The 15,189-nt window shown below is 38.8% G+C and overlaps 1 protein-coding gene across 1 annotated transcript in view; it reads left to right on the forward strand.

Annotated features, from left to right (window-relative positions):
- LOC108550797 (uncharacterized) overlaps positions 1–14,414 on the forward strand; it is a 62,487-nt gene extending 48,073 nt beyond the window's left edge. The window contains exon 6 of the mRNA XM_017904663.1: positions 14,180–14,414. Coding sequence (XP_017760152.1) covers positions 14,180–14,414 — 235 coding nt within the window. The remainder of the gene's footprint in view (positions 1–14,179) is intronic.
- The last annotated feature ends 775 nt before the right edge of the window (positions 14,415–15,189 follow it).

Here is a 15,189-nt window from a genome sequence, read left to right on the forward strand (position 1 = left end):
TGATATAGATATTTTGGCACATCGAAATAAAGACTCTTTGATATAGTAATTATTATATTCGGTTTTTCCGTTTCCGTTTCCGAGTACAAGGCAACTCATAAGCCGCCATTGCGTCATTGCGTAGCGGCGACATCTGTCGGCGTCGCGTCTCGATATTTTACTTCGCAACTCGGCCGACCGCGGCGCTCGGGCAGCACCTGTCATCGTACCCGATTTCTCGCGCGTGACGTGTCCTAATATTTCACGAACCGATTGCCGACAACGGCTAGTGACGGAAACGGTATCGCGGTAGCCTCTTCCGCGACCATTTGTCCGATCGTACGTATCGGGTCGAGTCGTGTTCTTCCGTCAAGGTTGGGAAACACTGATCGATGATCCGGTAAAGCACGCCGGTAGACAGATCGCGAGGAGTCCGGTGGTCGGGCACGTAGCGACCGATTTTTCCGCCGTGTCGGTCCGCTCCTAGACACGAAAATGCATGTAATTAGCTTGAAATTGATGTTGAACGCGAGCACGGCCGCAATTTTAATCGGCTGTCGTATGATAATTACGCGCGCCGACCGGCCAGCCCTCGACCCACGCCGGATAAATCATCTCTCCCTGGCTCGCGAGCTCGCGCCATCGAAAGCCCCGCAACGATTCCCAGGTATTCATTTACTTCGTATTAATCAATGCGTGAAATTGATTACGGCTAGTCGAAGCTCGTAACGAGGGTTGCCCGATCGACCGACGGGAAACGCCGGTCGGGAAAAGAGAGCCGATTCTCCGGTGCATCGGGAAAGATTGGAAAGCTGGATCGATTCGATCGTTCCCCGGTGAACGTACGCGATAATGCGATGATGACGGAAGCTCGGTTACAGGCACCGCCGACAGGCGGCGCGTCAAGCGTTCCTTCGATTGCTCGATACCGTTGCGATATCGTTTCTGGTGACATTTTTGTAGAACGCTTTGCATGAATATTGCTCTTTTTCGCATTAACCCTTTGGACTCGAAGATTTCTTCGTTGTGAAGATGCAATTCGAAGCTCTTCTTAGATTTTTATAAACTCACTGATACTATTTATGCTAAAATTAAAAAAAGAAAATCGGGAATTTGCGTATGCAACGAACGAATAGAATAATTTTATTTCGATGTTTTTAATATTATTATCATCGTTCATTATCTAAGTTATAGCATTAAACAAACGGTGACTGAGAGTCAGTTCTCGAGTGCAAAGGGTTAATATTGTGTCGGTTGGTAGATTTATTATATTGTTATTATAGTACTTCTAGTAACGTGTAAAGGGGGTTAGCTGCTAAACCAAATGGAATTTAATATTTATTATTGAAAATTAAGTTTATTATGTCGTTATTTAGTACATGTATTATATTGCTACTATAGTAGTTGTAATTCCTGTGACGCATGAGGTTAGGAATTAGGAAGTTGAGGAAATTAAGTAACTTAATTAAGAATTAGGAGGTTAGGAACAAAAGCAAGTAGAATTTAATATTTATTATTACAAATTGATTATAGTGTATTGAAGTTTTGGTTAATTAAAATTTTATTAGAAAATTTCCTGATTTACACATATGTATATGCATTAGGTAATACTTTTGGGAAACAATAGGTATGAATGTTCTGTTTATAACTTTTATAATTTATTAAGATACGACACTAACAATAAGTAGAATTCAAGAGAAAAAATGGTGGAAATTAGTTATTTCCCTCTTATGGAGTATTTTCACAGAATATACAGGGTGTTTCATTTTTTAAATTATTTCAAGATCATTGTTTCTTTTTCTCTAGAACATCGACACTTTTCTTGCTCTTATAGTGCATATCGAAATCAAATCCAACTATTTACAACACCGTGTCATAAGGACGACACTGAACAACGAAATCGGGCCCCTTCAAAGATAATTAGCACGTTGATACTCGGTTCAATCTGCAAAGGGAACACTCTGTATCTGTAATACGAAGTAATTTGACGAAGAAATAAAATATCAAAGATATCGAACTTGGTTGGGTCCCCGTAGGCCCAGTACCCTAATCAAAGAAACAACCGTGCACTTTCCATCGAGACACTATTGGACCGAGCGTCGTTAGGCTGGAAACGACGGAACGAGCTGATTGTATTTTTGCCCGGGCTGTGAACGGGTGTCGCAATCAGGGATCGAACCGATCGTCGTCACGACTCGACAAAGAGACGCTCCTTAAATCGTAGAGCAACTCGCGATCCGATGTACGATACACGCCAGGCCGAGAGCCGGAGTGCAGCCATCGAGGGCCCGCGGAATCGTGGACGGTGACGAAATGGCGCCGTTTCGGACGCGTCGTGACAGACAATTATTCGGCGACCTCTGACATTGGCCGTTCGCGTTGTCGATCTAGGAATCCCACTTTGGGAGCAAGGGTTAAGTAATTGTCGGAGATCCCTGTGACAACGTTGCAACAGAGGAGCTCAGCTCCTTTCTCGGTTGGGCCCCTGACAAACTAAAAGGAACGATTTCGTTTGGAGAAAGTGGTAGGTTAATATTGTTTCGTGTTCGAGGACATTGACATAATCAGAGTCTGGGTGACACTCAGCTGAACCTCAAGGGAAAATCGAAAGTTCTGGAGTTTTCAAATTTTCGAAGTTAGACCTAACCTAGATTTCACGTGTCGAGGCTTTTCGTTGGAAAATTGACATTTTTCCAAGTAATGGTTTTAAAAAAATATTCAATTTGTGAAGGTGTCATTTATTACACGTACATAGGCAATAGGTAAATTAAAAATGGAATATTGAGTTTCTGCACAGAGGGATTTTAAAAATTTCTGTAACTTTAGTTTACGCTTATTTAGGTTAGGCTAACCTAAATTTGATTAATTTTTTTCATTTCATTTTGGAAGTCTACACCTGTGTGCTTAATTATCCCTAAGTGACTATAGTCGCTGTAACAGAGTAAAAATTATTGCTGCGTATGTTTCTGAAAAATATATATTTTTATTGGTTATAGGCCTGGCAATGTCATTTCGTGAATTTAAAATTCGTCTGATTCGTAAATAAAATAAAATTTGCAATTAAAGGTATATTTATATTTTCTGACGAATATACTCGTCATTGAAAAGGGTTTATGTTTCGACTTAAGTTTTAGCAGCTCCTGCAACTAACAGCAGGAAGCCATAAGCGAAAGCGTAGTCTCTCGGAGGTTCGACTGCACACGTATTTTTAATTAATTTATTTTAATAACGCGTATTTATATTTATTATATATTAACAACATATATTTTAACGACACGTCGCTCCTCCGATGGACAATTAATATCTTCCCATCACGGCTACTTGCCTCGAGTGTTCCGAGAAGTGATAAAAGATTGGGGAAATAAATCCTCTTGGAAAAGACAGATAATAGGTGAAGCGTGGTCTTTTTTCCAGCGACATTTCCCTCTAACCGAGGCCATAAACAACGTTTTTATAGGTCGCATAATGCGACAATTAAATTATGCGCGTGCCCGAGTCGCAAATTGGTTGGAAGACCGGTCCCCTTACTTATATTATCACCTCCCGTGTATTCCGCGACCCTCGTACGTCTGCGCGGGACCCGATATATCTTTATAGCGCTGCGATAGGCATGCGTGCGCGCGCAGTCGCCTGCGCATGCGCCGGAGTACGGGCATCGGTTATACGAGCGTTATCGCGAACCGTGCGTCGAAATTAATCCCCGGTCGGCGAAATTCGGCCGGTCGGTCGAGTTTCAAGCCGCGTACGCTTAATTGACGACGCTCGTTCCCTCGGCCCAGCGAACGATATTATGAAAATGCTCGCGAACGTCCGCGAGAGAGGAGAGACGAACGAAGCAGGCGAGCGGGTCGTTTGCGTAATTTGTTATTGCGTACGCGAAACCGTCGGTATATGGAATTAACGAGCGGGCCCATTAAATTTAACGACCGTTGACTCGGACGTCCACGTGGATGGTCGCCTCGCGGTTAGCTCGATCGTCCGAACCCGATGATCCTCGTTCCGATGGAGATACAAACTGCAGGTTCGATTTCTTCTGCTTCGTCGCGCGGCAACCTCATTTTGGTTATTACTGTCCAATTTTTGCTTTGCCTTGTATTATTTCGCTTTGCTTATTTCCCGTCTATTTCTTCGGTTTTTAGGTTATTACGCGTCGTCAGGCTTCGGAAACCTTTTCGCAGGTGAATTTTAATTGCACCAATGTTAATTGGATGTGACAAATTGCGCATATCTACTCTTCTACAGGATAGAAGTATACATACTTGTATATCGTACTTTACATTTTTATTTTCTTTAAAAAATGTAGTATGACATCTTCGCTTAAAAGGTGACATAATTTAGGGATCGTGATGGTTTAATTATTACTGCGAGGGTGAAGTGTAACTATGTCCCTCTTTATGTATTGTGTGGTACAACATTGTACTCAACAATGTCGTCTTATTCGTGTATATCGTACTATACATTTTTAATTTCCTTTAAAAAAAGTAGTATGGCATTTTCACATAAATGGTGACATAATTTAGGGATCGCAGTGGTTTAATTATTATTGCGAGAATGAAGTATAACTATGTCGCTCTTCGTGTATTTTCAATTGTATTTGTGTAGTTGTACCCGAATTATTAATTAGGGCGTCTTATTATTAATCGTGTCCGAATTATTATCACTAGATTTATGGACGCACAGTGGACTTGTCCAATTACGTTCAAAAATAGTTTCTCTCTTCTGCCAAAAAATATACATTTTTGAATCGTGTCACATTTTCAGCGAAGTTACTATTTAGTAACTTTATATATACCTAGAAGCTATAGGTATAATGTCCTGGGGTTCCAAAAAATGATCGGTACGTGTTCATTTGTTTGCTGTCTCGATTCGCGAGACGTTCCATAATGGGTACGTATAGTTCCTTTCTAGGGGTTACTAGTGTTACGAGCCTAATGTTGTCGAAACTCGCGCCAGATGTCACTAGCGTCGCGATCACGTGTCCACTCGGCGCGTCAGCCCTCTCGCGGCGAATTTCTGCCGTCCAATTAGCGGAATCTCGGTGACACCGTGGCGTACGCTGAACGAGAGGGAAGCGGATGGACGGCCGGTGACAAAGGTAACGGGGCATCCGGTGCGATCGCAGCGCCGCCGTCGGCATCTTCACTCCGCGCACGTTCTCCGCGATTCTTTTCAACCGAGCTGCCGAACCTCCAATTAAAGTCGCCAGCCGAGCTGCCGGCTCGGGTGCCACCGCGTTCGTGCGCCTCGATTCCGAGATTCGAGGGAACAGATAACGCGCGAATCGAAGGCTATTTCTCGACAAGAGGTCTTCGACGAACACCGTTCCCCCCGAGGGTGACAGATTTTATGGGACTGCAATTTATCGAGAAAAATACGAACTTTCCCGGTAATTTTAGTGCAAATTTCACATTTTCCAATAAACGTGTCGTCAAACAGTATACTTGGTATACAGTTATATAGTATAGTATTATGTTATAGTTATTCTATACTGTGTCACAGTATACTAAGATAACTGTACCGACATACAGCTGCTCTGTATGTACTTACTATGTTCTAATGGTATACCTATGAGTGTTAGAACCAGTCCTTGTAATACTGTATCAAGCTTTGTGTCTGAATATTGCACTGAAACCGAATAATGTAATTATAGTAATTATTGGCTTTCCTGCTCAGATCAGGTTGCGAAACTATAATTATAATTCTCTTTCTACATAAATAATTTATGTGGTTAATTAACACCACTATGCCGACGAAAGGCTATTTTTATTCTTAACCTTGTTATATAAAATATATATATAAATTAATGAGCACGACAATGAAATCATTTTTTCCTGTCATAATGACACTGTTTCATTATGTATCTACGAGTATAGTAGCTTTAATTCAGTGGAATTCGTCTGGAAAAATTATAATTGAGGCTTTCCATAATTAGCTTGTTCATAAATTCATTTCAAACATGCTTAATCTAAGTGTGATCTTTCCCAAATGTTTTAAATACTCGTTTAAACGCGATTCGTTGTGCTCGCGTGGCTATAAAATATATTTTGCAACCTAAAAGGGCTTAATAAAAACGCGAAACAGGAATATTCGTAATTATCGAACGTTTTCAAATTTGCAAAAGGTTTTCAGGTTTTGTGTCGAAGTAATGTATTTAATAGTCGGCAAGATGCAATAAAGATAACTTTATGACCGCAAGAAAGCCTGACAGGACGTGGACAAATATATTAACGACGAATTAAATTATAAAATGTAGCAGAAAGTAACAATCAGTTTCAATCTACATGAAACCTTATTCCACAAAAATATAATGTTTCAAAATAATATAATACATCATTTCGTTTATTCAAGGTCAATCTTGATTAACCTTCGACTGAGAATGTCATTTTAATAGGTATCATGTACCTGTATAAATACATAGGTATCATATATCAGTGTACTAGCATGACATACACAATATATGTACACAATACTTCATTTTTAATCCAACAGAATACCTAAAACCAAAATTACTTTAATAATCAATTTTTAAATATTTTATTTATATAAAAAGTTAATCTTGGTTTTTGGAATATCATTTTGATACTAACAGCCACGAAAACATAATACAACACTATACAATATCATTCTTGATCATTTTTAACCCTTTGCACTCGAGAGGTGGTTGTTAATTAATATCTCGAATTTAAAATTGCCTAACGACGCGTGGAATATCGAGGTAAAATAATTCTACGTCTTACAATTAATTTGCACTTCATGTTCACCATTTTGAAAATATCGTCGACTTTATGACAGAGAAAGTTTTGGAATTATTATGTTTCTGTAACGAAAACTTCGCTGACAATGAGTGCAAAGGGTTAACACTGCAACTACCATCGTATGAGTAATTAAATATATTTATTACATATAAATATAACAGACAGAGGACAAATAACTAAACATAATTGCGTATTTTTTTCTTTTAAATCATCTGCTAGCCTAACTGAAGTATTTTCACTTTCTTATTTTTGTTATTTTATTTTCAGTTATTTGAATTATTTTTCAAAATAATTTGAAGTATTTGTACTTTTTCATTTTTATTATTTCATTATTAAATTAGTTTGTCAAAGCTACTGTGAAGAAAACACAAAAGTGGTTCACGTATCAATATCAGCATGTCTTACCCACGAAACTTGTCCAGGAGCGATTAAAATATGCCCAATTAAAACCGTGTTTCCTCGTTATCTCGTGCGCATTACCCATCAAAGTGAGCACGGCGCACCCCCTCCAGATTGCAAGAGAAAACGACAAACGAAATGGCCGCGCGTCCGTTCAGAATTCTTCCGCGTCGATGCCGGAGATACGAGGCACATTAGCCGGTGAAATTAACGAGCGATCGGCGAGGAGCGCCACCGAGGCACATCCGATACGCGTCGATCGTGCCGCTATCTGGCGGACCGGTCGATCGGTCGACGTCGGCCGTGCGACGACGAAGATGAGCGACGATCGGCGCTTTTATCGCGTCCTGGACGGCGCGGCGGAGAGCTACGCGAATTTGCATAAGCACGTCCTGTCGCGACGTTGTTATACCTCATCTGGACGCGACACGCATGCCGCGTATGCAAAGCGACGAAAAGCGTTCGAGGTTGTCCGCGGCCCTCGATCGTGATTCATCGATCGATCGGTCTCCGTCTGGCGTGAAGGCAGAGTAAGCTGGTCGTGTGTCGGTTGGATCGTGCACCGGTAGCAGCAGCCGGTGATCCTCTTACTTTCGCGTCTCTTCTCGCTCTCTTCCTTTTCCTCCTCCTCCTCCCTCCTCCTTTCTCCCCTTAATTCTTCAGATCGGTGAACTAACGAGAACGACGCCGCCGGCGTCCGCCGAGTAAATTACGCGAGAGTCAGTCGCCCAGTGGATCCATGGATCTTCAAGGTCCGCTAACGGTTGACCGTTACCGCTGCGCGCAGATCCGAAGGACGGAAGCTCGAAGGACGGAGCTTTTGTGGTGTTGGGATATTAGGCTGCAGGAAGAGGGGAGACGGAAAGTGAGAGGAGAAGGAAAGGAATAGTTCTGCGCCGTTGGGAATATGCTAGTGGATTCTTTCTGAAGGCTGTGCCAGTGACTCGCGTTTCCGAGACTCGGGTAGTAGAGGTTAGGTACGGCATGCACGTTCGAGAGAGAGGCGTCCCTCTGGCGGCGAATTTCGAAAGGTCACCGCGGCGCTGTAGGTCACGTGATGCAAGATGGTGGATCTCTGAGTTTCGTTACTGCGATTTTGTAGATTTTTGGTGTATGGACTGACTTAATGCAATATTATCAAGATTTATTTAAGCGAGACATGAGTTTGGGTGAATTTTGAACTTACTTTTGACACTTGTCACATTCCACTTTTGTCCAAATGCGTATAGAAATTGAATATAGTTAACCTCTACAAAATTTTAAAAATAATTTTGTAAAATTATGTTTGTTGAATGCTGAAGATTTATTTAAATAATTAAATAGGATTTTAGGTGAGTTATAGGTCACGTGATGCAAGATGGTGGATCTCTGAGTTTCGTTACTGCTATTTTGTAGATTTTTGGTGTATGGACTGACTTCATGCAATATTATCAAGATTTATTTAGGCGAGACAGGAATTTGAGTGAATTTTATACTTACTTTTGACAATTTTCGCATTCCACTTTTGTCCAAATGCATATGGAAATTGAGTATAATTAGTCTCTACAAAATTTTGAAAATTGTTTTATGAAATTATGTTTGTTGAATGCTGAAGATTTATTTAAATAATTAAATAGGATTTTAGGTGAGTTATAGGTCGCGTGATACAAGATGGAGGATCTTTGAGTTTCTTGTTGCTTCTATTGCGATTTTATAGATTTTTAGTGGATGGATTGACTTAATGCAACATTATCAAGCTTCGTTTAAGCGAGGCAGGACTTGGGATGAATTTTCAACTTACTTTTGACAATTTTCGCATTCCACTTTTGTCCAAATGCATATGGAAATTGAGTATAATTAGTCCGTACATAATTTTAAAAATTGTTTTATAAAATTATGTTTGTTGAATGGTGAAGATTTATTTAAATAATTAAATAGAATCTTAGGTGAATGATAATTTGTGGACTGTGTTAAATTACTTAATGAATTTTAATTTTATAATTAATTTACTCAAAATTTTAGAAATTTTGTGACCAAGTTTCACGTTGTCCAATTGTTAACACACGATTTAATTTATTCTTAAATTCTAATACCTAAAATCGAACGACTTAAATCTACTAATTTCATATTAATTTCCTCTGTCACCATAATTGCGAATGAGTTATCACGTAATACCAAATTCGGTTTATCAGGTGAAATAATGACAGTTTCATTGGTGAAAACACGGTGCAGCTTTTTAGTTACCAATAAACTGGCACGTCCTCTTTTTATTGAATTATTCTGCTCCTCCCGACGCGCAGAATCCCCTCTGCCATATCTCTCTTAACATCTCCGTACTAATAAATCCCGAGCCGTTCCGGCGCCCGGCGGAATCAGTACAAGCGCAAAAATAATCCGCGACACGGGAGGACATTGTAATTTTAAGCGGCCATGCTTTGTACCGGCGATTCCGCCTGGCGCGCCACGCAGTCATCGGAGTCTACGAACGATGTAATCCAGAGGGTCTATAACCCTGGAAGAATCTTGCTTTCCTGTACCTGTCTCATCCTCGTTACGCATACAAACGCGCGCCTGTTACGCGCGCGCTCGGAAATGGGAACCGCTTAATCCCGCCGTAATCCGACATTCTTTGATCGCTTTCTCCAGAGATTTGTAACATTCTTTTGTCTCATTCCCGAACATTATTTTCTTATTCCTCCGTTCTATAATACTATTCGAGCATTCCATGCAATCTGGTCCCCCCCTTTTTATCAAATGACATTTTAATTCCGAAAAAGTGTTTTAATTATTAGAAAATTGCCAGAGTCGCCATTTCTTTTATTAAAATTTTGTATTTACTGTCTAGCTCCTCTATTTTTTAGGGAATTAGAGTCTTTATTATTTAGAATAACAATAACGTAGTTATCATAATAAAGTATTATTCGAAAATAATTAATTTAATCGAAGAAGAGTCAAAGATTTTAGCAGAATTAACCTGCTTCTTCTGAAGCTTGAATATTTTTGAAATTTTGTCTAGGAAATCGTAAAACAGACTAAATTAATATTTTACTAATAAGATATGTTCATTGCATCGAGAGATAGCCAAGAAAAATAATTATAAACGATTATACGTGATTTATAAAATTGTTTGTCGGTGAAGGGTGGATGTATGAGTTAATTGTGAGTAATAGAAATGTGAAATGACGGTGGTTGAGCGAGGAATTTAGGATTTCAAGTAATTAATTACAAATTTGGGAAAGTCGGTGAAAATAGAGGAGCGAGGCAGACGAGATTTATCATGCTTCGCAATGCGTACTTCCAATTAGTATCGGGAGTAGAACCTAGATTAGCGCGGCAGATAGACGTCTAGAGTAACCTGGATAAGTTCTACGGCCGCAGAGATAAGAGGCAGAGTAAACGAGTAGATAGGTGCAGAACGATTAGATTGGAAAGTCACGGAGCTATCGGACTAACCGCACTACATGCTAGGTACACATGTAGTAGTATGCTCGCGAGACTTTGTTTCTTAAACAAACTTCAATCATTTAACGTCCACTCACCGACTGCAATTATTCATACCTTTATATGCAGATTTCTGATTTATTATATTTCCAGTGATCAATTAAGTTGTAACTACTGACATTTTAATAGATTACAATTAGACGGCAATTTCGGTAGAAATTAGTCCTAAAAATTATTTTTATCTTATTATCTTATTATTTTATTAACTTCTTATTATAAAATTATCTACTCACTATCTTATTATAAAATTATTTTTATTTTATTATCAGTTCTAAATATTATCACAGAAACTCCCTCATCTAATTTTTCATATTAACTCGAATTTCATTGTGGGAAAAATAATGTATATTTCTGTTAAATTTTATTTTTATCGTATTGTCTTATTATTTTATTAACTTCTTATTATAAAATTATTATAAAATTATCTACTCGCTATTTTATTGTAAAATTAATTTTATCTTATTATCAGTTGTAAATATTCTCACAGAAACTCCCTCATCTAATTTTTCACATTAACTCGAATTTCATTGTGGGAGAAATAATGTACATTTCTGTTAAAAATTATTTTCATCTTATTGTCTTATTATTTTATTAACTTCTTATTATAAAATTATCTACTCACTATCTTATTATAAAATTATTTTCATCTTATTATCAGTTCTAAATATTCCCATAGAAACTCCCTCATCTAATTTTTCATATTAACTCAATTTCACTGTGGAAAAAATAATGTATATTTCTATTACATAAATTCGCGTTACATAATCAGAATTAATTTTCCTATTCTGCTAAGAAATTTAGAAGCTGTGTAAAATTTTCCTTTTTAACCCTTTGCACTCGATAGGCGACTCTCGGTCGCCATTTAATTGGCTATCTTACATTGTCGCCATAGCGATGACAACAGAGCGCAAAGGGTTAATTTCATTAAACTTAACACTTTACCAACCGATTTTATTTAGCCTATTAATTAGCTTCTGGTCCTCAGCGCATACCCACCGATAATGAATCGTTCATTAATCGGTTGCCACGGGAAACAATAATTTGTTATTTAACCCTTTCGCTATTACGGTTGACTATAGCCCTTTGACCACGGCAGACTTTGAAACACACCGGCCGTACCACACGGGTAGGAATTCATTCACAATGTCCACCGAAAACGGCAAAATTTTTGGTAGAGATGCGCCCTCCGTGTCAGAAAAGCAAACCGTGTTGAGCGCTTATATGCGCCTTCCGGTGTCACAAAAGCAAAATTTCTGAGCGCGTATATGCACCATCAGTAGCCAAAGGGGTAGTCACTCCTGTCCTATAGTCAGTTCTGTAAATTTGACAGGTGTGCTTAGAAATAGGTACACGGATAGCGTCCGTAAACCTAGTGTTAATGGAGATCGATGGCTGGCCGAAAATCGAGTCCAGAGGAACTAGCTTCTTCGACTGTACCGGGAATGCCTACTTAGCCCAAGGACAATGGCCGTGCTACCTTCGCAGTGAAACGCTATACACGATTATTTCGAGCGATATATCGCCCCCGCGAGGCTGGCTGCTGGCAACACGGTAAAAGGACCTTTCCGGAGATCGAGATAGAGCTTATTGTCCCGGAACGACGCCCGGGCAGGTGTGTACGCTTAACAAATCGGCCGTCGTCCAGGCGAGACCGAGTACGACTTTCTTGCGCCTCCCTTGCTCGTCTTCCTCTCTCCTCCCTCCCCGATTTTCCTCCATCTCCGGCGTTAAATCGCCGTTTATACCCGCGGACCTGGAACGTATCGATGTCGCTGATGGAGGGCGTCTGATCTAAAGTATAATGAGAAATTTTTCCAGACAGTCATCGGGGTTATTATGGCTGACGAGTATATACTTCACTTGCTCTGACGGGTACATGCTTCACTTGCTCTCAGGAGTATATATCTGATTTGGTCTGGCGAGTATATACTCGACTTGGTCTCAGCAATATATACTTGCCTTGGTCTGACGAGTATATACTTCACTTGGTCTGAGGATTAGAGATTGGTTAATAGTGGGTGTCCCAAAATTCACGCAAGAAGTAATTTCAACAGAAAATTCAGATTTTGAATTAAAAATCGTTAATATTTTATTCATTCACGAAGTATCATCGGTATACTTAGTATATTGGTACCTTTCATTCATTAGCAATGCTTTACCGTATAAATGGCGCGAAATTCAAATCTTGCGAGAATTTTGGGACACCTTATATATAGTAGTCTGTTATTTGAATAATATTGGTTGTTCATTGATGAGATTTTTTAAATTCTAAATTGATGATCACAGTGGTTAGAGATTTTTTCTATAGTGTTTATGGTGACTTTTGTCTTTAATTATCTTGGTATCTTGGTATCTCTTTATGGTTGGCAATGCTTTACCGTATAAATGGCGCGAAATTCAAATCTTGCGTGAATTTTGGGACACTCCATATATAGTAGTCTGTTATTGGAATAATATTGGTTGTTCATTGATGAGATTTTTTAAATTTTAAATTGATCATCACAGTGCTAAAAAATTTTTTCTAGAGTATTTATGGTGGATTTTGTTTTTAATTATCTTGGTATCATGGTATCTTTTTATGGTTGGCAATGCTTTACCGTATAAATGGCGCGAAATTCAAATCTTGCGTGAATTTTGGGACACTCCATATATAGTAGTCTGTTATTGGAATAATATTGGTTGTTCATTGATGAGATTTTAAAAATTTTAAATTAATGATCACAGTGGTTAGAGATTTTTTCTAGAATGTTTATGGTGGGTTTTATTTTTAATTAGGCTAATTTCAGAGATAATGTTTCGTAGATCTTACCTATGAAATTATACAACTTTCTATTTTAATGGACAGGTGAGAAGTTCTGGTATATATAGATTGCACGATTATAAAACAGAGTATATAAAGAGTACAATAAATTGTTTGATATATATATAATTTTCCTGTAAATCTTTCTCTTAGTTTTCCAGTCTCCAATAGCAGTCAGTATAATTGAGATATAGCATACTATTGCGTATTACCTCAGTTGCTAAATTGACACCTGATAAATTAACCCCCTATGGACCGAATATATATTTTTCTTGACTACAAGAATTGTATGTAACATAAAATCAACAAATATCAACCAATAAATTCAGCAGTTTTGACAATTTTATTATAACGAATTCATATTGAAAGTTTGAATTAACAACGTTTGTACTATTGTGCCAAAATAACGCGCAATAGACAGACAAGATAATTTTCCACGCCATCTTGTGGAAGAAAGATCATAGGGGGCCATAGAGGACCTAACCTATCATAATCGAATAACCGGTAAATGAAAAAGAATTAGAATTTTTAAAAATGGACCCACGGGAGGTATTGTAAAAATAATTATAAATATATCCAAATAAAAATCGCGAACTGGAGTGATCAAGACGATAACGTTGAATGCAGTATTTAATAAAATATCCATACATTAGCATGTAACTTGAAAGTTACACGGGCCCATAGAGGGTTAATTTTATCTGGCACACACTATACAGAAAAATAACACCAAAGGTATCACAATTAAAATTTTCATGTCAAAATCCAGTTACCTGTCATACCTCTACAAATTAAAACCCAGGATAACCTATTTGCTCGCTGAACCAACGAGTCCAAGAGATGAAGATGAACCTAACCTAAAGATGTCAAAATCCAGTTACCTGTCATACAAATTAAATCCCAGGATAACCTATTTGCTCGCTGAACCAACGAGTCCAAGAGATGAAGATGAACCTAACCTAAATCTAACCTTAAATCTAACCCTAACCCTAACTCTGCTCTGAGCTACAGATATAGTTTCTGAAATTAACCGCAATTTTATATTCAGATCCGTAGCACCTTTTCCCGAAGCCATAATAAATACTCGGAATCACGAGTGCGCTCAGCTGACGAAGGTCAACGCTGGCGATCAATTAGGAGCGTGGCTGTTAATTAGCGGGGGAACCGGGTAATTGATACCATTCCGTAGTAAATCGCGATCGAATTAATTCCTCGGTATCGCCGGCTTAATTGGCCGGCGACGAATTAATCCTGCCCCATCGCGACGGCTGAACGGTACTCGGTTTTTCCAGATTTTAATTGGTTCCCGCGATGGGGACGCCAGGTAACCGAGGGAAGAAAGAGGAAGACGCTCGCTTAGTCTCGTGTATCGCTCGGCAGATGTGAAATTTCATATCGTATCGCGTTAATAATGTCTTCATGAATTTTCATCGCCTCCATTTTTTTCTCTGATGGATCCCCCGATCGAACACGCCGGTAAGACACGAATGAAATTCTTGCGAGCGAGAGTAACGTGGAATTTTCTCAATTCAGTGGCATGATACAAGCTATTGTACCTACGTTTGCAAATGTGAAATATTTTTATTATCACCCCGTATTGCTTGCTTTGTTAGTCGTCCTTCTTTCATAGATCGTGATAATTCCTTAAGGATTTAGATAGAAATATTATCTATACCTTTCCAGATATGTGACTATGATTATGAAAGTGGTCTAGGTCACTTATATTTGCTTCTGAAATATTAAAAGCTTCGGCCTTTAAATACGTTATAAATTATAAAA

This window comes from Eufriesea mexicana, unplaced genomic scaffold (assembly GCF_001483705.2).
Source record: "Eufriesea mexicana isolate 0111107269 unplaced genomic scaffold, ASM148370v2 scaffold2977, whole genome shotgun sequence".
NCBI classification, from domain to species: domain Eukaryota; kingdom Metazoa; phylum Arthropoda; class Insecta; order Hymenoptera; family Apidae; genus Eufriesea; species Eufriesea mexicana.